General features: G+C 40.1%; 2 protein-coding genes across 5 annotated transcripts in view; one reads left to right on the forward strand and one right to left on the reverse strand.

Moving 5' to 3' along the window:
- Nucleotides 1-27,876, forward strand: part of psmd1 (proteasome 26S subunit, non-ATPase 1) — a 198,210-nt gene that overhangs the window by 98,475 nt on the left and 71,859 nt on the right. The gene's annotated exons all lie outside the window — the stretch shown is intronic.
- On the reverse strand, nucleotides 906-27,665 carry LOC141380259 (arf-GAP with coiled-coil, ANK repeat and PH domain-containing protein 2-like). Of its 3 annotated transcripts, XM_073937659.1 has the most exons (15): nucleotides 27,396-27,663; nucleotides 22,155-22,267; nucleotides 21,771-21,822; nucleotides 21,587-21,687; nucleotides 19,837-19,942; nucleotides 19,379-19,587; nucleotides 18,153-18,222; nucleotides 17,803-17,897; nucleotides 17,407-17,591; nucleotides 11,098-11,190; nucleotides 8,537-8,733; nucleotides 8,203-8,312; nucleotides 7,867-7,977; nucleotides 7,349-7,410; nucleotides 906-3,652 (listed from the first exon to the last, which is right to left on the reverse strand). In XM_073937659.1, the coding sequence occupies exons 1-15, from the start codon at nucleotides 27,432-27,434 to the stop codon at nucleotides 3,573-3,575; spliced, it is 1,623 nt and encodes a 540-aa protein (XP_073793760.1). In that variant the 5' UTR covers nucleotides 27,435-27,663; the 3' UTR covers nucleotides 906-3,572. The 3 variants fall into 3 exon arrangements, with proteins under 3 accessions (XP_073793760.1, XP_073793758.1, XP_073793759.1); XM_073937657.1 differs by lacking the exon at nucleotides 7,349-7,410 and having other exon boundaries at nucleotides 906-1,602; nucleotides 7,884-7,977; nucleotides 27,396-27,665; XM_073937658.1 differs by lacking the exon at nucleotides 906-3,652 and having other exon boundaries at nucleotides 6,995-7,410.

Consider the following 27,876-nt stretch of genomic DNA (forward strand, 5'->3'; position numbering starts at 1 on the left):
ACCAGCGAGACCTAGCTGTCACTCAAGTGGCCACGCCCTTAATTATGCAAACTTAATATAACTTAATATAGAGGAAACGGATGAGTTATAAAAAAATCACCCCTCACAGTTGTCATGAAGGGTAATATTAGCTGTATTAACCAAAATCTTTTTTTGTATCAGTCTGTAAACACCTCTGCTGTAAAGTTGGCCATTCTAACAGTGGCCTCAATTGAAATTTGCTCTGTTTTGGAGTCAGGAGCGGCCAGGACTAGCGGAATTTCGGAGGAATTGCAGTTTTAGTTACTTTGCCGCTTGATCTCATCTCTAATAACTGATTTATTTTCTCTTTGTCATGATGACAGTAAATAATACTTGACTAGATATTCTTCAAGACACTAGTATTCAGCTTAAAGTGACATTTAAAGGCTTCACTTGGGTAATTAGGGTAAAGTTATGGTAATTAGGCAAGTCATGCTCCAAAAGCTTCTAGGGTGGGTTAGGCCAAATGAAAACACAGTCCAAAACAATTGAAACAATTCACAAAAACAAATGTGTGTCTGTGTGTGTATGTTACCTAGTTTGGCTTGAGATGTCAGTGCTCATTATGTAAGACTTGAGGACTCTCGCTTAGTCAGGTCTATAAATAAATCTCCTGAAAGTGTGTGTGATGTGTCATGAGCTCATCCCTTCACCAGACACGACAGCAGCAGTGTTTACATCAGATCCTGCTCAACACACACACACACACACACACACACGCACACACACACACACACACACACACACACACACATCACAGATCACAGATCACAGCACACGATCTGATAGTGTACAGCAGAAATGAGGCGGTTTAAAACAGGCTTAGACTGGCACTGGAGAGACAATACAGGCGCTGTAAATCGTCAAGTAAAACAAACAAAAGGTTTCTAGAGAAAACAATTTATACCATCACTCCAGATATTTTCAGTCAGACATTCGCAAGAGGATAAAACAATCTTTAAAAATGGAGAGAGATGATTACAGTGATGCTAATTACAAACATTTAAAGTACCACAAATGAATCCCACCCAGCCCACGATGACGAAGATGATGATGTATGTACAGAATATACACAATTTACACCCTTTACACCGCAGTGGAAATTGTTTTGCTTGTATATATAATAATGTTTGAGCATATAAAGATGGGATAACATACGGTTTTCCTCTTTCAAACATGATTAAGAACATATCAAGTCAGAAAATACATTGGACGTTTGTGTGTGTGTGTGTTTGTTTTGTAAACTTGAATAGTTTCGCTCCACATGCCAACAAAACAACTCAATAAAAAGTATGACTCGCTAAAAATCAGGCCTCATCTTTGAAACGCAGCGAACGACTGTAAGTCACGATATTAAAAAAAAAAACGTAAATGGTTTCCTTTATTCCCAATGGTTGATATCTCACATAGTCTGAATTGTAGGATAAAAATCGAAATGATGATAAGTATAAAAACGTCAATAATGCAATCAGTGAAACAATTAAAAACATCACATCTGTCTTTAAAGGAAATGATCCACAGGGTGAGCCATTTATATTGATACACCTTTATAAAATGGGAATGGTTGGTGATGTTAGCGTCCTGTTTGTGGCACATAAGTAAATGTGAGGCGGCAAACATGGGTGGTGGCCATTTTAAAGTCGGCCATCTTGGATCTAACTTTTGTTTTTTCAATAACAAGAGGGTCATGTGACACATCAAACTTATTGGGAATTTTACAAGTAAAGCAATGGTGTGCTTGGTTTTAACGTAACTTTATTCTTACATGAGTTATTTACAAGTTATAAAATGTGTTGAATGTGCTGCCCATTGTGTTGGATTGTCAATGCAAACCTCTTCTCCCGCTCTTCACACACTGATAGCAACACCGCAGGAGAAATGCTAGCACAGGCTTCCAGTATCCGTAGTTTCAGGTGCTGCACATCTTCACACCATAGACAACAAAGACAGTGGGGCCATTCTTCATCAGTGGAAACCTCAATGCCCCTGGATATTTGACATTGCTACATGATGATGTTTCCCTCTGGCATGTTCCCTGAGTTTTTCCACCACCACATTATGGGTGTCAGGTCCAAGCATTCCTAGATGAAGAGTTTCCTGAAAAGTGGATTGGTGGTCGTAGGCCAGTTGAATGGCCCCCAAGACTGGTCCCAGAGATCTTCCAATCTGAACCCCTTAGAGTTTTATCTTTGGGGTCATGTGAAGGCAATTGTCTATGGTGTGAAGATGCAAGATGTGCAGCACCTGAAACTACAGATACTGGAAGCCTGTGCTGGCATTTCTCCTGTGGTGTTGCTATCAGTGTGTGAAGAGTGCGAGAAGAAGGTTGCACTGACAATCCAACACAATGGGCAGCACATTGAACAGAAAGTGGTCAGAAACTTGTAAGAACTCATGAAAAAATAAAGTTACGTTAAAACCAAGCACAGCATTGCTTTTCTTGTGAAATTCCCAGTAAGTTTGACATGTCACATGACCCTCTACCTATTGAAAAAAACAAAAAGTTAGATCCAAGATGGCCGACTTCAAAATGGCCACCATAGTCACCGCCCATCTTGAAAAGTTTGCCCCCTCACATATACTAATGTGGCACAAGCAGGACGTTAACACCACCATTTATTAAGGTGTATCAATATAAATGACCCACCCTGTATACTTTTGCTCTCATTTGATCTCTCATTAGGATCCCGCGCCTATCAGAAGTAAATCTGCAAGTGCACGCTTAAATTACTGCTAAATAATTGGCATTTACAATGTTGGACATTTCAGAAATGAGCACCATTGAGTGCTATCGCTCAAACATTCCTCTCTTTTTACATCCGAGCACGTTTACTGACACAGAAGCGCAATCAATCCTCATCAGTTCAACTCTACATGAAATGATTGTGTGCACACGTACAAAAAAAAAAGGTCAAAACTGCAATACAATTCAAGTCACCCAGATTATTACGTGGGCAGCAATTCTGATTTCATAAAAATCCTTATCATATAATCAATTATGAAAACATCTGGTATAATATAAACACATAATCTAATGAAAAACATCCCAGTAATAAGGAGGTCAGCATGCCAAAAAACGTCCATAACCTGGTCCAGCGCCATGTAGAAATCTGATATATGCAAATATATGCAAATTATATATTTGACATTCATATTTGATCTTCATATATATAGAATATCTCATATGCAACATGGGTCTTATTGCCAAAATAGAATTTTTAACCACTGAAATTACTAATATGTATGTAAGTGTGTATATATTTGTGGTTATATATATATATATATGTATATATATATATATATATATATATATATATATATATATATATATATATATATATATATATATATAAAAAGTGCATATGTATTTGTATATGTATATGTATTTACATGCATATATATATATATAGATGCATAGATATATGTACATACATTTATACACAAACACACATGTTTTTATATGTATTTTATATAAATCCAAAAATAAACTTCTATGTGATGCATGTAATTTGCATATATTTGCATATATCAGATTTCCACATGGGCGTTTCTCAGTAGCGGTTGAGTTTGTCTGGGTCGTTCGATGCCATCTGGGTGAAGTCCTGGAAAATGTCCTGGTAGGTTTCGTCTCCTGGAAAAGAGAAATAAATCCTGCTTGGTTATGGTGTTAAACATGGAGCGCCATTTAGCTGCGATCAGAAGAAGAGAAGAGCTTCATACCTGCAGCAGAGACTGAGCAGCAGAAAAGCGAAAGAGCAAGAGCTGAAGAACAGCGCGCACACACACACACACACAATCACAGCAGATGCACTGATTTTATTCACATTTACATCATAACTATACAAACTCGGAAGATTGTGAATAATAGTTGTGCGTATAAATGAATACAGAGCTTTAGAGACGGCATCTGGTGCATGATTCTTACAGAAAATAGGTTGATTTCTTTCAGTATAACAGCAAACATGAAGTTTGTTTTCGACACTGAGGCCGCGTTTACACTAGTGCGTTTCAGTTTTAAAACGGCATTATAGATCAAAAACGATCTGCGTCCACACTAGCGTTTCACCTAGCGTTTCTGAACATATCTCCGTCCACACTACGCCACCAAAAACGTAAATCACATGACCATTCGTGCACTCTGGGCATGCGCGTTCTACTGTGTCTATGTGTGTCTTGCTCGGCATTCGGTTAATGAACGCGATGGCAAAGAAAGCAAGAGAGGTATTTTTGTGGACAGACGACAAGGTCGAGTTGTTACTAAACGTAACAAATGAATAACTGCACAATGGCGCCTAAAACAGACAATAGTGCAAACGCATTTTAGTTTGAAAACACATAAGTTTTGCTACGGTTACGCTATCCGTCCACACTATTCCGGAGTTTTCGAGCACCGAAAACGGAGTGTTTTAGAAAGGCTAGAGAAGCTGTTTTCATTCTGAAATGCTGCTGCTCCGTCTGGCTGCGTCCGAAACTGCCTACTACTCAGTAGGTACTGCATTTGAATTTAAACGTACTACTGGCCCGTTAGAAAAGTACGTTCTATACAGTTTGAATGAGAAAAGTATGAATGGAATTCGGACGTACTACATCCGGCATTTTGTCATGGTCACGTGACCTACCTGCGTCAATTGCGCCGCTTCACTCCCATTTATGAATTCTCCCGCGGGGCATCATGGGATAGCGCAGCATGCATGGGATGCGCACTCCAGAATCTCACCGGAAGTAGTAAGTCATCCGGGTACTTCTCGCATACTGATTTTCGAATTCTATGAATTCGGACATACTACTCTGCTCACATACTGATTTAGGCGTACTATGTAGTATGAAAGTATGCGGTTTTGGACGCAGCGATTGTGTGGATGGGGGAAGACGGAGACATCTGAAAACGGAGGCGGGGCTGCTGAGATTCGCTACCTGATTGGGGCTTTTGTGTCATTGCGTATCCTTCCCTTATTGGTCAAGCCCCTATCACATGACTATAACACATGACTTTACCGCTACCGAAAGACAGCAGACCAGCCTTCACTGTAAACAACAACATGGACACAGAAATGGGAGCGTTGTTTGCACTACTGTCTGTTTTAGGCACCATTGTGCAGTTATTCATTTGTTACGTTAATAACAACTCGACCCCGTCGTCTGTCCACAAAAATACCTCTCTTGCTTTCTTTGCCATCGCGTTCATTGTTCAGCCGATGTTTGTTGACTAACAATAACCAAATGCCGAGCGAGACGCATGCTTCCTGTTTATACTCGAACGCGCATGCCCAGAGTGCGCCAATGGTCACGTGATATACGTTTTTGGTGGCGTAGTGTGAACGGAGATATGTTCAGAAACGCTAGTGTGGACGCGGATCGTTTTTGATCTAAAACGCCATTTTCAAACTAAAACGCACTAGTGTAAACGGGGCCTTATACTCAAACACTGCGGCCACACATCAGTGTTTAAACAAAGTGATTTTCCTCTTTAAATTGCACTTTAAACTGAATACTAGTATCTAGTAAAATGAAGCACAGTCATCATGGCAGACAAAATAAAAGAGCTATTAAAACTATTTTGTTTAGAAACGTGTTGAAATAAATCTCAGTTAAAAATATCACATAAGGGTGAATAACGCTGTCTTCAATAATAGAAAAAGAAGACACAGAGGTCAGAATTGTAATTTCAATCCCCCAGCTAAAACAAGCATTCAGACCCCTCAGTGCAGTAAAGGAGAGCAACAGAGTAAAAGAAGAGCACAATCAACATACATAACACACAACAGTCTTCATAACGCCTATATAAACCTCTGATTTGCATATGCATAAACCTGAGCGTCTGCATAAGAGATAAAAATAAGACTTGTTTATATGAGATGATGTAAACAGAGAGGACATAAGAGGTGGAGGAGGAAAGAGAAGCAGAAGAGTGTGTGTTTGTGGAGCAGTGAAGGCCAGCTCTACTGCGCCGCTGTGTGGCTGAGAACGACACTGCAACAATACATAATGTTCACAGTGCACACTCGCAATATATCAGCTGATAAATAAATAATATATATCACAAAATACATCCATCACTACATTCAGACTGTCAGAATGAACATGTCTATTGCACTAATGATAAATCGCTAAAAATATCCCGAAAACATTTCACTGCACCGCACATTTACAGACATTTACACAGTTTATATATAATATATTGTATAATAATGTATATTAGTAAAACTGTTAAGATAGTTAACAATTTAAATTAAACACAAGTACCATTAAAACAATTAGATATATAGTTAATAGTGGTACTTGTGTATCATTAGATGGATGGATGGATGGATGGATGGATGGATGGATGGATGGATGGATGGATAGATGGATGGATGGATGGATATACTGATGGGTGGATAAAACAAGGGATGGGTGGGTGGGTGGGGGGATGGATGGATGGATGGATCGATAGATAGATGGATGGATGGATGGATGGATGGATGGATGGATGGATGGATGGATGGACAGAACAATAGATGGATGGATGGATGGATGGATGGATGGATGGATGGATAGACTGATGGGTGGATAAAACAAGGGATGGATGGGTGGGTGGATGGATGGATAGATGGATGGACAGAACAATTGATGTATGGATGGATGTATAGATGGATGGATAGACGGATGGGTGGATAAAACAAGGGATGGATGGGTGGGTGGATGGACAGAACAATAGATGGATGGATGGATGGATGGATGGATAGACTGATGAATGGATGGATGGATGGATGGACAGAACAATAGATGGATGGATGGATAGACTGATTGATGGATGGATGGATGGATGGATGGAAAGAACAATGGATGGATGGATGGATGGATGGATGATAGATAGATAGATAGATAGATAGATAGATAGATAGATAGATAGATAGATAGATAGATAGATAGATAGATAGATAGATAGATAGATAGATAGATAGATAGATAGATAGATAGATAGATAGATAGATAGATAGATAGATAGGAATGTGTTGATAAAAACTGTGTTCAGTCAGGTTAATACAGATACGAATATGTGTGTGTATATAAAAGGCTGGGTTATTGCAGAAGTCCAGTGTGTGTTGATCAGTGTGTGTTGATCAGTGTGTGTTGATCAGTGTGTGTGTTGATCAGTGTGTGTGTTGATCAGTGTGTGTGTTGATCAGTGTGTGTGTGTTGATCAGTGTGTGTGTGTTGATCAGTGTGTGTGTGGATGTGCAGCAGGACAGATGTAAACACTAGGAGTCTCTGAGCTGTAAAGTAATGAACTCCTCCATGCACTTGCGGTACTGCAGTTCAGTGGGGCTGTTGGAGTGATATTGACCTGACTGACTGTACGGACCCTCAGATTCACGCATCTCCTCGTTCATCTTGGCCAGCCGGAGTCTGCAGACACAAAACAGAATACAAACATATCAAGGCCTGCTCACACCAAGCACCATAACTCTCAATATAACGATCAATATATTTGTCTCCACTCTGATTATGCTTTTCTGTTCGCATTAACCCGAGGTATTCATCAGGTGTCCTCAGTGTCTTTCTAGCACATCTTCCCCAACACTGAGTGAAACCAAGAGTTTTCTAGACAGTCATTGTTTTTTATTAATCTATGGCAAAAGGGCAGAACGTCTCCACAATGTCAGCCGCAGCTTTAAACTGCGAGAGCCCTTTATATTTCAGCAGATTTGTATTGTTTATGAGCCGTAGAACAATTACTCTGAAATATATATCAATTCTCTACATCTTAACAATTATAGCTGGGCTCTGAACTTCTTTTTACATTCAGAACAACGCCATTATCATTATCTTTATCCTGCTCGGTGTGAACCGAGATGATCTTACAGAGTGACGATATCAGCGTTGGCGGCCTCCACTGCGATGGAAAGCGGTGTCTGATTCTCCACGTCTGCTGCGTTCTGATTGGCTCCTCGTTTCAGAAATAAGCACACCTGCCTGAGGGGCAAACACACAATGGTGACATTAGACCCACAAGCTTCGTATCTCACTTAAAACATTCAACATGATTTGGCAAAGTTTGCAAAATGATATGATCATCGAAATATATGATCATACATCTTGGATGATCAGGCTAAATCAACAATCAAATCTAGCTGATTAATTAATTGTTAAATCTAGCAGAGTGTGGAGATATTATTGTAATAAAGCAGTGAGACTGACCCGGTGTGGCCCAGGATGGTGGCATGGTGAAGCGGCCCTCGACCCCAACTGTCCAGCTGGTTCACACTGGCTGAGTTCTGGAGCAGAAACTCACAGGTCACCAGAGAGCCCTGTAACACACACACACACACCCACAACACACACATAGAGAGATATTTAACAGGATCTTCTTAGTGAACATGTTCATTTTAAGCCAAACTTTGCTTATATGTCTTAAAAATGCTAATTAGAATACAGAAATACAAAACTTTTCTGCATATATATATAGAAATGCTTGTACAGTAAAGCATTGTGGAAGTGAGCTTCTGATATGTGGTGTGTTTGAGTCTCTGACCCCATGGACGGCCATGATAAGCGGCGTCCTGTTGTCCTGCTCGGTGTTGGTCCAGTTGACCTGCGCCCCGTGAGCCAGAGCTTCAGCCATATCAGGCAGACTGCGGCTGAAGGACGCCCAGTAGAGCTGCAGACCCGCAGTCGCCTGCTGAGGCTCGCAGAAAACCACCACAGCCTTCCCACAGCAGCCCTCCTCATCTGAAACACAGCAGAGATCAGTCAGGAACACACACACACACACAGAGACAAACACACATCAGAGCTCAGCTGCATCTGAACCACTGCAACAGCAACAACAACAACAGCAGCAGCAGACAACAGAAACACCAACCACAACAACAGAAACAACAGTGACAACCACACAAACAAGTGCCAACAGCAGCAATAACAGCGACAAAAACAGAAACAACAGTGAAAACAACCACAACAGGAGCAGCACCAACAACAGTGACAACAACAGAACAACATTAACAGAAACAACAGAGTAAACAACCACAACATCAACAACGACAGAAACAAAAGTAACAACTATAGAACAGAAAAAACAGCAACAACAGCTGGAACAGCAACAAAACTCTGTTCAACAAACAGCAACTCTAGCGGCAGGACGGATGGCTGCTGGCCTAGTAAGGTCCAATGACGGTGTCTACTGGTGGATGAAGGTGCACAATGCTGATTTACTTTTAGTATGAGGTGGTTTAGAATATTAATATATTTATCCTCGTTTTATCTGACTCCAATTATAAAACATTGATACGATTATTTTGTTTCTTTTATTATTACTTTAGATTATTCTCTTCAGTTTGTTACTGTATGTTATTCTCGTTTATTTGGATTCCTATAGAGCTTTTTCATGGCTGCTGCATGGAGGGCGCCATAGTGACCAGCGTCTTTCGGTAGAATGCTAAAAACGTCCGTTTACAGCGTGTACAACTGGTCATTTGCGCTCCGAAAATGGGTTTCAATAACGTTTTTAATGGATAACAGAGTGTTTTTGTGACACACAACTTAGAAATGTGTCTGTTAAAGCCGTTATAATCTGTCACGTGTGGTTCAAGCGCGTCAGAAATACGAGAAAAACGTTCTCCTAGTTCACGTGTCTGCTGTCAGAAATACAGTGCGTGTGTGCGTTCCCGGCCTGTCAGCTGTTAGCTCAGCGGCTCTTTAACACACGCACACACACACACATAGAGAGAGAGAGAGAGAGAGAGAGAGAGAGAGAGCAAACCAGAGTACTAGCATGAAACTTAACTGGAATGAAAGTCGTGCAATTTACAAAAATGAGCCGTTTGTGTTTTATTTCGTGTGTTGTTTTCACTACGGTTTGTGTTTTCTGTCATTTCGAAATGACACTAGCCTATATTTTCACTTTGTCACAGTTATTTAATCAGTGTGTCAGTGGCACAGTACAGGCTACGTGTGTGTGTCAAACATTTTGGTGAACTACATTAGTTTGGGCTGGTTATATATGTGAAATACAGAGAAAATGTTGACTTTAGCGATGACGAGGCTTCATTTAAACTGCAGAAGATGCCGTCTGACAACGAGGGGAAAACGCCTCACAGCAGCTGTTTTCCATCCTATTAGATCACATTTCTCTAAATGATCAGTCCAGGAGATGCTGCTGATGGACAACAGGATTAGTTCAAAGAGGATAAAAGCAGGTAAAATAGATTAAAACTATCGTTTCAAAGCTGTCCAAATGTGACTGTTTACACGCATCAGCTGCCGACCGGAAGGTCTTCGCATTCTCCTTGCGCATACACGCAAAGCATCATGGGTAATTTTGCGTTCCAAGAAAAAGGTCAATAACATCCTAAGTCTTGCACTAGCCGAGTATATACAATCACTTAAACACAAGCGTGTCAGTTTTGGTCACTAAAGAGTGGCGATTAACCGCTACCCTAAAAAGGCAGAACTCTGCTTACTCAGATTAGTCCCCATAGAGCTGCTATCTCCTAAATCAGAACAAAACTATTTCATCATTCCATGATCGTTACTATAGAATTAAGCAGACCAATCTTACTTAAACTATTAGTAACTTTGAGCAATCACTATATGATTTAAATAGTATTATAAGTTTAGAGATGAAGGTCTATCCCCTTAGATAGGCTTTTACAGTCTAAGTATACATGAACGGAGTATAACATAAAACGGAGGCAACAAATACTGGGTTAATGTTAATACCCAAACACAAACTGTATTATTCCCTTCAGTCTGTTCCTTACATTTGAGATGCAGGCTCTGGAGCTTATATTAAACTATGATTAATTCAACATGTCTCATGAAAAATATCACCAGTGTGCTTAATATGCCAATGAAAGGCACTTCAGTACTATTGCATTTCAGTAAAATGCATTTCAGACTAAAAAAACAGGTCTGTGAAACATTAAATATTTCATAAGTACCCGATTAAGCTAGGTCAAGATGTGCTTTGCTGTTAACCTGGCTTTCTTAATTCCACTTTTGTGTAATACTCCTCAACAATGGTGACAACAGAACAACAAAACAGCAACAAGAACAGAAACCGCAACAAAAAGATGTGCTGTGTGTCAGACTGACCGGTGTGGTTGACTGTGCTGGTCGATGCGCTGGCGTTGACCGTTTCTCTGCTCTCCTCTGTGAGAGTCTGAGCTTCTCCATCTGAACTCCTCACTGCCAAACACACACACACACAGTAGAGCAGATCTCAGACTCACTCAGGAAACACAAACGCCAGCAGAAAACAGAGCAAAACCTCCACGGCAGAAGAAGAGCATGAGGGTGCGAGAGACATGCAGAGTGACGGAGAGATGCAAAAGCCCACATGGTGCGGACTGGAGCCAATTTCAGAACTTTCATTCAATTCAAGACATGTTTGGTCAAAATAGAGACTGAGGCAGCTCGAGTCATCAATTTAATTTAATTCATGTTTATTTATATAGCGCTTTTCACAATTGTGTCAAAGCAGCTTATCATAGTTCTAGTGAAGTTCAATTTTCAGAGTTCAGTTCAGTTTAGTTCAGCTCATTGTGGTTTAATTTCACTGCTGAAAGTCCAAACACTGAAGAGCAAATCCATCCATGCCCAGCTCCACGAGTCCTGACTGGTGACTGGCGAGAAACAGAAATTCAATTCCCCAATTGACAAAGTGAAGAGAGAAAAAAAAACCTCGAGAGGAACTAGGCTCTGCTGGGCACGATCATTACTGTTCAGGCCAAACCTGCCTCATCCTGCAGAATCAGAGACCAGTTCAGCTCACACTGCTGGAATGAGGTAAAGGCCCTGTCTACACTTTCAGGTGTTGATGCCCAATTCCGATTTGTTGCCTATATCTGATTTGTTTGCCTGTCTGTTTACACATTGTTTTAATTGTGACCAGGGCCGGAGCAAGCTGAACTGCCGCTCTAGGCAGAGGACGATCACGCCGCCCTCAACCCCAATGTGAAAACGAAAGTGACCGGTTATGAAAATGAAGTGAGGTGTCACAGACCTCTATAACTGAGGATGCGCGGGTGCTAAGGGGGGTGTCGCGGACACCACCCTCTCTATTCTGCCGCCCTATGCGCGGATATAAATGAGGACGCACGGGTGTGGCGGACCTCTATATTGCCGCCCTATGCGCTGATATAACTGAGGACACGCGGATGCTGATAGAGGTGTCGCTGACGCCACCCTCTCTATTCTGTCGCTTATGCGTGAATATGTGTCGCGGACATAACCGAGGATGCAGGTGGTAAGGGAGGTGTCGCAGACGCCGCCTTCTCTATACTGCCACCCTAGGCGGCTGCCTAGGTCGCCTCTATGGACGTGCCGGCCCTGATTGTGACCCATATCAAATTCATGCGTTTACACTTCCTATACAATTAACGATGTCGCGCAAGCGTAAAGGCGGGTTTTAGCATCAGTGCCACACTAGCCACGATGGAAGAAATTGTCTTGTTTTTAGCTCTGCGAAATATACGAAGTGTAGTATAAGCAGTGAATGGTTTAGTCCAGATTTACCCCCACGCAGTTTATGTAATGGTATGGCCCTGATGTGTGTGTGGTTGGAAGATGTGGCCTTTGCCTGTGTGCGCACTGCTGTTGGAGAGATTAAAGTTGGTCTATGTTTGGCGACAAAAAGCAAAAGTTACAACACGAAGTTCGCCCAACTTTAAAATGATTTTGAGACAGGGGAGGGAAAGAGACGTCATCGCAGCTTGCGCTTATGGTTTATGTGCTGTATGATGTCCTCCACCATTCAGAGGAAAGTGTGGGTACGAGAGAGATCTCAGGTCTGGTGGAAGCAAATTGTGTTGACTGACCACTTGTTTCCTCTGTTATTGTTGTTTACCGTGTCGGTATCTCCACTCACGCTCTTCCTTCTACGTCATTAAACCGCGGAGAAGCAGCACATTGTTGCGAGTTTATTGATGAACAGAACGAAACGCCTCAATAAATCCGATCTGCCTGTTTACATGACAGTCGCATTGTCACAAATCCCATCTTATTTATTTCCACATATGAAGGAGGCCTGAAACCCATCTCTGAATATCCGAATGCATGCATTTTTTTCGTGTTTACACGCTCATAGAACAGATCCGATCAGTGTCACATGAGCAAAAAAATCAGAATTGGGTCACATTTGTAGTGTAAACGGGGCCAAAGTGAGCGAGTTCTGAATTGAGCTCCAGCATGACAGTAGCTGTGTTTCCATCCAAAAATGTGAATTCAATTTATGCGCAAAACTGGATTATTGCATGATAGATGTGCGAATAAGGCAGCGTTTCCAACCAACGAGTCAAAGAGAACAAAAACCTCACTTTTTAAAGCTGCGTCAATCTTTTCTTTCTTTAATAAATGACTTTCACCTCAGAAGACAGTATGCTGATGGACAATGAACGCATGGTGGCGTTTGAAGCCATGACATGCAGAGCACAGACGCTTTTGACAGTTCTGGAGGTCATTAATAATATAATAACACTAAAACTGATACGGTAAGGCATTTCAGAATGACCAAAACAACATTTCAGATGGTTTACAGAGTGCTCAGCCTGCTGGTTTGTCCATTAACATACATTTTTATCATCACATGATCTCTCATAACAAAATCACATGACCTGTTTTAATGCGCATACTGAAATTTGTGCGGTAAAAGTGTTACCATCGTAGCTTATGCGCATGTCTAAAACGTAATATCACATAAATATTTGCGAATAAACATCATTTCCATCTGAAGCCTGTTTCACACCACAAGTGTAAGCAGAGCGTGAGTCGTGCATGTTTTTTCAGCGTCCATGTTAACAGATTATGCTGCGTTCACACCACATGCAGAACGTGCAGATAAATTGCGATATTCGCACGTAAAATAGCCGCGTGAACATTTGACCCCGCTTCATTCGCGCGTCAAATTCACTTCAGAACAGACGCGGTTTCAGATGGGCAGGGCTTCTGTCTGCCCGGTGACTCTAGCTTTATTGCTAAATGGCTAACATGGATTTTATGAAGACAATAACTGTTTATGTGCTTTATAAAGGCTGAAAGACAGCGTCGATACGTTTAGGGCCGTGTCTGAGTCCACTACATCCTTTCAGAGGTGCATCCAGCTCTAAGAGCTCATAAACTCCTCCAGAAACTGAACCTGGATGACGGAGGCTTTCAGGGGTGCTTCTGACTGAGCCAAGCCCAGTTAGATGAACTGTTGTCGGTGTCGGCTGGAGGATTTCCCCCGGAACACCATTAACAGGTTCTACGTCACAATCACGCCCCGACAAGAGCAAGCTCCTGATTGGTTGAGGCGGCGCGAATGTCCACTGAAGTTTAGATTTTCAATCTCGAGTGATTCGCGCGAAACGCGTTAAGCGTGTCAAACGCGCAAAACGCTCAATTCGCGCCACGGCATTCGCATGTATCGCACGATACGCACAGCGCCATTCGTGTAATTCGCGTCATTCGTGCCGCGCCATTTGCGCGTATCGCGCCGCAGGATGTCTATTTGCGCATTTGCATTGACTTAACATGTAAATCACTCGTGATTGATGTGCGTTTCGCGTCTGGTGTGAACGCAGCATTAGAGTTTTCATACTGCACGCAAAAGCAGCACGTCAGCGCAAGAGCGTCCCTAAACCAGCAGTGTCGTTATATGATAGTTTTGTTGCTCACTTTCAGTTCAGGTCTACCTTAGAATTTTTTCAAAAGATGCATCATAGTGGGCGTGGAGCTCCACGAGCAATGAGCGGGAGTGGGCGTGGCCAGCAGAGCAGGGGAGAAGGAGGGGAGCGAAAAACTGTTGTCAGTCAACTCACAAAATGAGACACAAACCGTGAGCAGACGCATGATTTTATAGTGTCACATGACCCTCTTCCTATTGAAAAAACTAAAGTTGGATCCAAGATGGCTGACTTCAAAACAGCCACCATGGTCACCATCCATCTAGAAAAGTTTGCCCCCTCACATATACTAATGTGCCACAAACAGGACGCTAACATCACCAACCATTCCCATTTTATTAAAGGTGTATCAATATAAATGGCCCACCCTGTATCTATACTTTTGTGAGGTTACTCTTGGATTTGGATAGCCCCAGGGCCCAATGTGTTCTTAATCCGGCCCTGACCATCATGCACATTTACATCTGTCAATAACTAAATCACATCACAGAAACTGATGATGCGCATGCGCAGAGTTTATTCACTACATGTGTTCACATCAGAGTTTATGTGCATTTTTTATCAGATAATAAGTTTCTCCTTCTCAATTGTGCGCACAGGTTTTTTGATGAAAGGAAATTGATGAACACTTTGGGATTTCCATCAAGCATTCATATGCAATAATCCAAAATGCGCATAAAGAGGTGGATGGAAACACAGCTGCAGACACACACAGCAGTACTTACAGCAGCGCGTCTGGCCGGAGGAGGTAAAGTAGGAGAAGAGAGAGTCAAGCTCATCTACACAGAAGAGAGACTCGAGGTGCACTTCAACACAACACAACACAACAGCAGGAGCAGGTTAACAGCATCGCAAACACACACTGACTACAACAACATCCATCTGTGTGTGAGGAGACACGGACTTGAGGACGCGTGCTTAAGTGTCTCTGATTGCCTGCTTTAAAAGCTTCTCTTTTTGTCGCTCTCCTACAGGAGGTTCACATCCATACTAGGTCAAAAACACTTTCATTTTGATTGAACTCTGCTCTGATTGGCTAAATGGGACTGGTCGGATTGATCTATACTGCTCTGATTGGTCAGATAGGTCTACTCTGTTATGATTGGTCACATAATTATAATCTGATCAGATTGGTTAGTTGGAACTGGATGAATTGCTCTTTTATGTTCTGATTGGTCATACGGGTCTACTTCGTTATGACTTGTCACATGACCACACTCTAATATGCTCTGATTGGTCAAATGGGACTGGGTGGATTTCCGTATTCTGCTCTGATTGGTCTACTGTTATGATTGGTCAAATGACCCTACTTTAATCTGCTCTGATTGATCAGTTGGGACTGGTAAGACTACTGATTGGTCAGATATGGTTACTCTGTATTCACTGCTCACATGACTCTATTCTACTCTGACTGGTCAGATGGGTCTACTCTACCATTGGCCACACAACACTAATATGCTCTGATTGGTCAGATTGGAACAACTGGATTGTTGCTCCGTTCTGTTCTGATTGGTCAGATGAGTCTACTGTGTTATTGGTCACATGACCCAACTCTATTCTGACTGGTCAGATTGGTCTACTCTACGATTGGTCATATAACAATAATATGCTCCGATTGGACTGGTCGAACTGCTGCTCTGTTCTGATTGGTCACATGACCCTACTCTAATCTGCTCTGACTGATCAGTAGGGATTGGTCAGACAAATCTACAAAGTTATAACTGGTTAAATTGCTCTATTCTGCTGACTATTCTGGTCAATAGGGACAGGTTAGATTGCTTTATTCTGTTCTGATTAGTCAGATAAATCTGCTCTGGTATGACTGGTCACATGACCCAACTCTAGTCTCCTTGGATTGGTCGAATTGCTCTATTTTGCTCTGAATGGTCTAATAATTCTAACATGCTCTGATTGGTCAGATGGGACTGGTCAAATTGCTTTATTCTGTTCTGATTGGTCAGATGAATCTACTCTGTTGTGATTGGTCACATGACTCTATTCTGCTCTGATTGGTCAGCTGGGACTGGTCAGATTACTGTATTCCGTTCCGATTGGTCAGATGAATCTACTCTGGTATGATTGGTCACAAGACTCTATTCTAGGTCTGGTTAAATTGCTTTATTCTGCTCACATTGGTTAGTAGGGACAGGTTAGACTGCTTTATTCTGTTCTGATTGGCCGGGTAAATCTACTGTTTTGACCGGTCACATGACCCAACTCTAGTTTTCTTGGATGGGTCAGACTAGTCTAATTGCTCTATTTAGCTCAGACTGTGTAGATGGGTCTACTCTGCTATGATTGGTCAAATAATTCTAGTATGCTCTGATTGGTCAGATGGAACTGGTCAAATTGCTCCGTTCTGATTGGTCAGATAGCTCTACTCTGTTATGAATGGTTAAATGACCCTACTCTAACCTGATCAGATTGTTCAATTGGGACTAGATAAATTCCTCATATCCTGATTGGTTAAATGGCTCTATTCTGTTATGACTGGTCACATGACCATACACTGATATACTCTGATTGATCAGATGGGACTGGCTGGTCTCAGTTTAAGATTAAATACTGAAGATTATATCACAATAGGCAATATTTGAAAATAAACTAAAACTAATATCTATAAAAAAGCATAATGGAACACTCTAGTAGCAAGTAAACAGAGTCACGGAAAGATGAGCAAAGGTCAAAGGGTTTAATAGCAGGAAAGATCAGACCTGACACCTGATGAAGAACTGCTCACCTGAGGAACTGGAGGCTAGCCGGGGTTTGGACACTGATCTTGTCGTCTGTGTGTCCGAGCAGCCACTAGGATGTTTATCTTCCTTACTCAGTAATAAAACCTTCTGTCTGATCTCGTCTTCGGACCGTCTTTGCACAAACCTTCGCTCCACGTACTTGGCTTTGATGTAGGCCTCCACTTCATGCCTGCGCACCACAACACACACACACGCAAATGAAACAACTACTCTTGAAAAGGCTGATGTACAGTAATAGAGGTGGAAAGGAGTCTCAGGTTAACCTAATGCAATACATGTTCAGAGTAAACTGCGAAAGGATTTTAAAGTACAGTAGGTAACACTTCAGATTAAAGTCTCGTTAATAAGTGTTAGTAATAGTCCAGTCTAGTTGAGAGTACCTGGGATCTCCTGCGTTTGGTTTCCTGGCTCCTAGTTCTTCTCGTCGGGCCTCGTAGATTTGATTTATGACCCCATTTCCCAGCTCACACATCAGCTAAACAGCACCAAATAAGACTGAATCAGTCCACAAATAACAACTTTAATAACAACACGTTCACTGTGTTTGAACAGATGAGGCCTGGAAATGATCTCTGAATGCACATGTGAGGATGAGCAGGTGTATACGATGAAAGAGATGCTGTTCTCGGAGACATCTGGACCCACCTTCACATACTTAAACAAACATCTGTCAATTCATATCCAGATGTTGACGATATCAGAAGTGAAGTCTCGTGTATATCAGACTCACCTTCAGCAGTTCAGGCTCCCAAGTGTCCAGAGTCAGAGATCTGACCTTCGAGAAATGAACGCCAAGACTCCTACAAACACAAAACCAAAATTAAATATAAGTCCTAGATTATTAAGTGCACAATATATTCAAAAAGAGGGAAACCGATATACCAGCTATGGTCATATTAGTTATTTAAATACTGTAGTGTAGGGACTATACTATTAACTAGCGACTTGTTATTAAAATATTAACTGTTTATAAGCACTTACAGTGCATCTGGAAAGTATTCACAGAGCTTTTCCACATTTTTTATGCTACAGCCTTATTCCAAAATGGATTAAATTCATTGATTTCCTCAACATTCTACACACAATCCCCCATTATGACAATGTAATAATAAATAAAAAAACTGAGAAATCTAATGTACATCAGTATTGACAGCCTTTGGAAGCTCTAAATTGAGCTCAGGTTCATTCTGTCTCCACTGATCATTCTTGAGATGTTTAAGCAGCTTCATAGGAGTTCACTTGTGGTCAATTCAGCTGATTGGACATGATCTGAAAAGGCACCTGTCTATATAAGAGCCCAGGGTTGACAGTGCATGTCAAAGCACAAACCAAGCATGAAGACAAAGGAACTGTCTGTAGACCTCAGAGACAGAATTGTGGAGGCACAAGGCTGGGGAAGCTTACAGAAACATTTCTGCTGCTCTGAAAGTTCAGCACAGCGTCCTCCATCATCCGTAAGTGGAAGATGTTTAACCACCAGGACTCTTCCTAGAGCTGGCTGGCCATCTAAGCTGAGCGATCGGGGGAGAAGAGCCTTAGTCAGGGAGGTGATCAATAACCCGATGGTCACTCTGTCTGAGCTCCAGCGTTCTTCTGTGGAGAGAGGAGAACCTTACAGAAGGACAACCATCTGTGCAGCAATCCACCAATCAGGCATCTGTATGGTAGAGCGGCCAGAAGGAAGACACGCCCCGCCTGGAGTTTACCAAAGGAGACTCTCAGAGCATCAGAAACTAAACTCTCTGCTCTGATCAGACTCAAACTGAAGTGTTTGGAGTGAACGCCAGGCGTTACGTTTGGAGAACAGCAGGCAGCGCTCATCACCAGGCTAACAGCATCCCTACAGTGAAGCATGGTGGTGTTGGCATCATGCTGTGGGGATGTGTTTCAGCAGCAGGAACTGGAAGACTAGTCAGGATAGAGGGAATATCCACCAATCAGTGAGCGGCTGATTACCTGTGTATGCCGGAGCACTGTATGCAGAGCGTGATGCCCAGGTTGATGCTGGCCCAGCGGGGCTCCGGCTGGCCACAGTCACAGCAGCTGCTGTTCCCAGAGATGGCCATGACCCTCTGCAGAGCGTTCTCACCCTTCACACACTTCTCCTTCACATCTCCAGCTGAGTCCAGACTGCCTGTAGATGTAGATGACTTTCTGTCCATCTTCTGCCACACACACACACACACACACACACACACACACACACACACACACACACACACACACACACACACACACACACACACACACACACACACACACACACACACACACACACACACACACACACACTTTATTCAAATGACTTACAAATCTATCAACCCCTAGTATATACAGTATAATGGCTGTGGTGTGGTAGAGTGAGAGAAGACGGGTCCTAGTTTTAAGCATGGGATCTAGAGAGTGAAGTGTACCTCTGCATCATCTGCTTTGTCTCTGAACGCTGTGGCGATGCTGTTCTGGACGGCTTTAATCCAGGCCTGGCGAAGTTTCTCCGAGTCTGCCTGCATCATGCAGCTCCTGTAGTGGAGACGAAACCAGCTTTCAGTACAGTCTGTCATTATACCGTCACACTGTTCAACACGGCTGCATTCATTTAAATGTGGCAGTAGCCTTATTAGGGTCTTCTCCTGTCTGGGGGTTTTTATTTAACCCATCTACAACCCTTTCATTACATTCGGGATAAAAACATCCACTAAGTTAAACCTTTAAAAATGCGTCAGATAAATATTTCCTGTAAAAAATCAACTTCAATTCTGATAATAATAAAACAAAAAAATCCAGGATTTTGACTGTTTAATTTTTAAGTTTGTAAACGATGTCACTGATTAAAAGGGCCATGACAGCCTCCTCTTTCCGTTCAGGTCTACCTCAGAATTTTTTCAAAAGATGCATGATAATGGGCGGAGCTCCGCGATCAGAGGCAGGAGTGGGCGTGGCCAGCAGAGCAGGGGAGAAGGAGGAGGAGGAGAGCGAACAACTGTTGTCAGTCGGCTCGCAAAATAAGACACACACCGTAAGCAGATGCATGATGTTATAGTTTACAAAGGTAAAATGCAAAGATAAACAGTAATTTAATGCCCTGCTACATTTGTTATTCGTAATTTTCATACACAGATAATCATAATTTATATCATTATAAAGATAAGTGTGTTCATATAAACACTATAAATGAGGACTTCCCCGTCAATCTCCGGGTCTGAATGCAGACTCAGTGCAGCAGGTCTCTTGCCCTGTCTATTTTAACCATTAGCTCTGCTGGTAATCTGGAGGATTTAGGCGAACACAGCAGCACGGCGATGTGTCTAAATGTGAATGAACTCCTGATAAAACACAATGGCTGCGTCCGAAACCGCCTACTACTCAGTAGGTACTGCATTTGAATTTAAACGTACTACTTGGTCGTTAGAAAACTACGTTCTATACAGTATGAATGTGAAAAGTATGAATGGAATTCGGACGTACTACATCCGCCATTTTGTCATGGTCACGTGACCTACCTGCGTCAATTGCGTCGCTTTACTCCCATTCATGAATTCGCACACAGGGCATCATGGGATAGCACAGCGTGCATGGGATGCGCACTCTAGAATCTCGCCGGAAGTAGTAAGTCATCCGGGCACTTCTCGCATACTGATTTTCGAATTCTATGAATTCGGACATACTACTCGGCTCACATACTGATTTTAGCGTACTATATAGTATGGAAGTATGCGGTTTCGGACACAGCGAATGCCTTAATCTCTCTGTAAATAAACTCAGAGTTCAAGTTTAAACTCTGAGTTGGTTGAACCTCCTTACTGAAACAGGCCCAGAACTAATTCCAAGTAATATATACTATCCCCGATATCCCTCACACCCTTTATTGTTGTCTATTTATTTAATTGAATCTTATTTTATTCAATTTTGCTGTTTGTTTTTATATTCAATTAAATTTTTACGTTTTATTATTATGTTTTTTTTCTCATGTCCTTCCTATTGTTATTATTGTTACTGTCAATATTCATATTAGCCAAGGTATTCAGAGTTTGTTGCAGTGGGTTTAAAAGATAATAATAATAATACTAATCAGTCTCTGGATAAACAATGGCATCTGCACTTCGCATGAAAATAAAGAGGAAGAATAATAAATAAAAACACTGAACCGGACGTGCTTTCACTCACTTTGTCGGAGAAACAACTTCGAAACAGAATCTGCGCTCGATGTCCTCGCAGTGTTTGACAGTACACAACCTCAGATCCTCCACCACCACTGTAGGGTTATCCTGAAAACAAAGAAAGAGCATTGCTCGACCTATTTTGACATTTTTGAAACGTTGATTGTTGTTTTATTTGATTTCTCTTTTACCTTAAACTTCTTTTGGTACACCAGCTGATTGTTCTGAATGGAAAACCACCGCCTGCGAAGGAAAACAAGACGAGAAACAAGCTAAACCACTGCAATTTATTCATCAAAATGTAATCAGACACCTTCAACGTTTCCCATATTTTCGATATTTAAAAAAAAAGGATAATAATATATGAAATAAACAAATTAATCAACAAATTGTGATCAATACTTACTTCCACTACTCTATATATTGTATATAAAGCTCCATTAACAAAAACAAACGCTGATGACTGGTTTTGTGGTCCAGGGTCGCAAATATAAACACAATGATATCTGGTGTCTGAATTACTTTTGGTTTGACTGTGTTTGTGTCGCTGCAGCTGTAGATGTTCAGTGACTGACCTGTTCCAGGTTTTGAAGGCGTTGCTGGCCCTCTTGAACAGATATCCCTCCATGACGATCCCGTTCTCCGCATCCACATTATACTCCAGCTTGGTGTCGTCATTTGAAAATTCCTGAACAGAACAAACATTTGTAAGTCATTTAAACACTTTGAAGCTCAATCTCTATTTATATTGATTTTACAGAAAGGAGAGGCAAGAACCCAAAATAAAACACTCTCCAAAAGCTCTATTAGCACAAACAGTAAAATCATGACAGACTTTTGTTATGAGGCAATTAGTTCATAATAGAATACGGAAGTAACTGAAACTGTAATTCATCGACCAACCTTTGGGGACTGGCTTCAGGAACTTCAGATGTTTACTGACTGCAAAGCTAAACTGGCCATTACAGCTGATAAAAACATGTACAAATGATGGTTTTGGTGTATATAGCTAAAATTAGCCTTTATGACAACTGTGACAACTCATCTGTTTTCTTTATATTAGGTTATATTATGTTGCATAATTAAGGGCGTGGCCACTTGAGTGACAGCTAGGCCTCGCTGTTTACTGTCACTTCACCTCAGCTGATTCCGGCTGATTAGCTGCTGAACTCGGCATATATGCATCATATTTTTGTATTGTTTTATGTCGATTTACACAGTCAGTAGCCTTTTGGGATTATTTCCTACAAATATTAGATGATATGGCATGCGGTGTGCACTTAATTGTGCTCACAAACCATTCATGTGGCCTCCTTTTCCAAGGTGAGTGAAATGATATACTTATACACCATCTCTATACATGTATTTGTTTTATTTAGGATAATTTATCATTAATAATGTTTTTAGAGCTGTAAAGCACTTCAGAATCTGTCAGATTGATTAGCTGTGGGCTCTAGAACTGTCATCTGAACCATTTTAATACAGTGTTATGCCTGGATTTCATAATAAGCCCAGCATTTACTAACACAGACTATATCTGAAGTATTTGGAAGCCATTTTCCTTTTCCTCCTATATAAAATGTCGAAAGAACAATGCTTAGTGGCTTAGTGCATTGCAAATCTTTATTGATATAGTTAACAACGAAGCACATGTGGTCAGAACACAAACGAGTAGCAGGTAACGAAGCACTAAGCGTTTCTCCCAAAGAAAAGCCTGTCTAAGCAAAATGCTAGCAGGTGTCTGTAGCTCCGCTTAAGCTTCGCCTCTTTGCCTTTGTTTGGTATCCCCCGGTTAGTGTGATGATGCGCGAACAAAATGGCGACGGCTTCTTTTGCGTTCTTCAGAAACCTATGGGTGACGTCACGGATACCACGTCCATATATTTACAGTCTATAGGTTCCACAAAAAGCTTTGCATTGTAAACGCTTTGCCTAATTCCAGCTTTCTGTGGATGTGATGTGAGAGCGGCTGAGCTCAGACTAGTTTAGTTCAGCTCAGCTGAGCTCAGACTAGCAGAGTCCCGGTAACACTAGAGCTGTCACTGGATCCTGCGGCGCTTCACCCTGGAGTGAAACCCCAAACAATTGAAGACTGATAAGAGCGACACACTAGTAGATGAGGATGGTTTACTCTGTAAACTGCTCTAAACCACACATCACCCATTTTTCCTACTAAAACTACATGATTTTTGCTAGGCGTAAGTAAAATATTCAAGACTTAATGTAATGACTTGATCTAATATAATGATTTTATATTATTATTATTATCATTATTTATGCCGGGATTTTTTAGCTTGTTTTAAGGGAAAACTCACTTTATTTTGGCTTATTTTTTTTCTTTTGCTTGTCTAAGAATGTTTAGATGATTAAACAACAAACAAGACATAAAATCTAAGTAAGAAAAGCCTGTTTGCAGCGTATAAGCCCTGAATTATACGCTTCTTCGCCCACTTTCTGTTTAACGGACTTCGACTAAGGTCATCTCCAGTTCACAGAGGAGAAATCAACCTATGAATTGGAAATGACCCAATTATCCATTTAACCCATTTAGCGGACACTTCATTCCAGGTACTTGGAGAGCACGTAATAGGAGAGTTGTGTTTCATTTCAGGGCTTTGAAAGTGGTTAACGAGAGTTTTGCCTGAAGTGAACTCAAACTAGATGAAATATTGCGTAAAACACTCGCGAATGAAGCAACGTTTCTATCTAATAAGGATCCTAATCCTAATAAACTGGAGCAAATATCAGCCAGAGAAGTGTATTTTGCTGCACTGTTTGGATTTGCCACTGTGGTGTCATGTCTTCTCTAATCAATGAGCTGTGCCTCAGAAGAGGAAGACGAAACGCAATGAACGCAGAGACTGCGATGGCTTTAAGAGACGTGAGACGCTCATTGGAAGCGCAGACAGATGCTCAAGACAGTTCTGGAGAGAATAACAATAATAATACTGAAGCACTGTGATGACAGCTGAAGCTGTTTACAATCAGCACAACAACATTTCAGATCTGCAACAATAGAAAGCGAACTCCTGTAATCCAAAGTCCCTGAAACACACATTTAAATTAGACCATGATCTGAAAAATAGCATCACGTAGAAAGAGTTTATGCACTAAATGTATTTCCATCATAGTTTATCCATCATCACTTTGTCTTTTTGGATTAAAAGTGTAGCCTACTCATACGTTTTCATGCACATTTTAAAAATCTATGCACATCTTGGCATTTCTGTTACTCATTTAATTTGCGATACTGTAAAACTGAGCATAGTAATAGCTTGTATAAATGCTGACGCTGCTCTTTTTGGCTTCTGATCCACCCACAATAGTGAAGTACTACAGTCTCTGTGACCTTTTGTTTGTTTGTTTACAGTAGGATGAGCAGGACAGACATGACAGCACCAACTGTTATTAAAAAGAAGATTTGGTTTCTCTGTAACCCGATCAAGCATCCATGAGTTGCTATGTGAGCCTCGTCACACGCTTCATATATTTAGGGTGCCAAGAAAAAAAATGATTGAGCTACAGCTGCTAACAAAACTATACCATTAGATTAGCAATTACAACTATAAGAGCTGTAGGTGAAGGTCACACACACACACACACACAAATACAACGCTCAGCAAAAATGAGTACACCCCTCCTTTTGAAAATGAATATTAGTATGCATTTCACAGTGAATATAGATCATTTATAGTGCTGCATTTGAACAAAACCATTTTTATTAAACAGTTATAGAGTAGCGTTTTGCTCACTAAACCTCTTTTTGGTCACTAAACATACATTTAAATTTAAATTAATTCATTATTAATTTTGGTGTATTTAATTTTCAGATCTTTGTTATTTTGTTAGATTTGCTCTACTTTTGGCTCTGGCACTGACTAATCTAATGTATATATGGGCATAAATTATTGTAGAGCATCCTAATATCAATAATAATTGAATTGAATTTAATTTAAAATGTAAGAACATTAGTTTAAAAGAGAGATCTGCGTGGGAGGTACCCACTTATCCTGGACACAAAACTAACCTGTAGTATTTTTATTTCATTAATTTCAGCTATAATATGCCAATCTGCTCTTTATAAACAGATATACGTCTGTGCTGCAAAGCTTTAAACACTTAAAACAGTTTAGGTCTGCCTTTTTTTTTTTTACCCAACAATAAATAAATAAATAAATGTTCACATGAACAGCACCAGCTACTTTTTTGCCAACTGATAATTAGCATTGTTTTACCCAATATTAAATAAATAAATAAATTAGTAAATGAATGAATAAATAAATAAATAAATAAATAAATGTTGACATGAACAGCACCAGTTACTTTTGTTTTTACAAACTGTAATTAGCATTGTTTTATCCTATATTAAATAAATAAATAAATTAGTAAATGATTGAATAAATAAATAAATAAATGTTCACATGAACAGCACCAGTTACTTTTTTGCAAACAGTTAATTAACATTGTTTTACCTAATATTAAATAAATAAATAAATAAATAAATAAATAAATAAATATTCATGTGAACAGCATCAGTTACTTTTTTTGCAAACTAATAATTAGCATTTTTTTACCCAATATTAAATAAATAAACAAACAAACAAACAAGTAAATAAATAAATAAATAAATAAATATTTACATGAACAGCACCAGTTACTTTTTTGCAAACAGTTAATTAACATTGTTTTACCCAATATTAAATAAATAAATAAATAATAAATATTCATGTGAACAGCATCAGTTACTTTTTTTGTAAACTAATAATTAGCATTGTTTTACCCAATATTAAACAAATAAACAAACAAATAAATAAATAAGTAAATAAATAAATATTTACGTGAACAGCACCAGTTACTTTTTTGCTAACTGATAATTAGCATTGTTTTAACCAATATTAAATAAATAAATAAACAAATAAATTTAAAAAATAAAAATTTATAAATATTCACATGAACAGCACCAGTTACTTTTTTGCCAACTCATAATTATGATTGTTTTACTTAATAATTAGTAAAAAAAAAAAAAAAAAAATTAGTTAATAAATATTCATGTAAACAGCACCATTTACTTTTTTGCCAACTTATAACTATCATTGTTTTACCCAATATTAAGTTAAGAAATACATTAATATTCACATAAACAGCATCAGTTACTTTTTTTTGGCAAACTGATAATTATCATTGTTTTGCCCAATATTAAATATTTAAAAAATAATAAATAAATAAATATTCATGTGAACAGCACCAGTTCTTTTTTTGCCAACTTATAATTATCATTGTTTTACCCAATATTAAATAAGTTTTAAAATAATAATAATAATTAAAAAACAAATAATAAATAAATAAATAAATATTCACGTAAACGGCATCAGTTACTTTTTTGGCAAACTGACAATTATCATTGTTTTGCCCAATATTAAATATTTAAAAAGTAATAAATAAATAAATATTCATGTAAACAGCACCAGTTCTTTTTTTTGCCAACTTATAATTATCATTGTTTTACCCAATATTAAGTAAATAAATAAATAAATAAATCGAACAGCACCAGTTACTTTCTTTGCCAATTTATTATCACAATTATTTGACCCAATGACACTTAAATCGCAGCTCCAACTTCTGTTTAACAGCACACGTAAAACAAAAGTACCCATGTAGCATATACACAATTACAGAAGACATTATCTTCATGAAAACCCGATAATAATGATGCTACATGAACACAAACATCAGAGCCAGCAGACAAACAACACACACACTTCATCAGCATTCAAGACTGATTATAACACACACTATTAAAAACATTACTGACTCACCAGATACCACACATAGTGGAACCTGCTGAAGATCTTCATGCTGAACAGAGCAGTGTGTATGTGTGTGTGTCAGCAGTGACGCTCCATGTAACTTCCAGACATACTGTGACAGTCCTGTCCGTGTCGTCTATTACTCAAATGTGCCACGACTCATTCAAAAACGTGTGTGTGTGTGTGTTTGTGTGCATACATGTATATGAAGACCGAGCAATAGCCTTGGTTATACTTCTGCAAACTCCTCCCCTCCAGAAAGCTCTAGTGTGTGTGTGTGTGTGTGTGTGTGTGTGTGTGTGTGTGTGTGTGTAGGCAACGAAAGAATTCATTAAGTGTGGCTCATGGGTTGTACTCACCAATCCAAGAAGAGCATTAACTATTTAGAGCGACTCTGTGTGGAGTGTGTGTGTTCTTCGACAGCAGTAATACTGATGAATTTACAAGCACCGTCTACTGCAGTTTCCAGATCAGTTGTTAAACAAGTTGC

The sequence above is a fragment of the Danio rerio genome, chromosome 22 (assembly GCF_049306965.1).
Source record: "Danio rerio strain Tuebingen ecotype United States chromosome 22, GRCz12tu, whole genome shotgun sequence".
In the NCBI taxonomy this organism is placed as follows: Eukaryota; Metazoa; Chordata; class Actinopteri; order Cypriniformes; family Danionidae; genus Danio; species Danio rerio.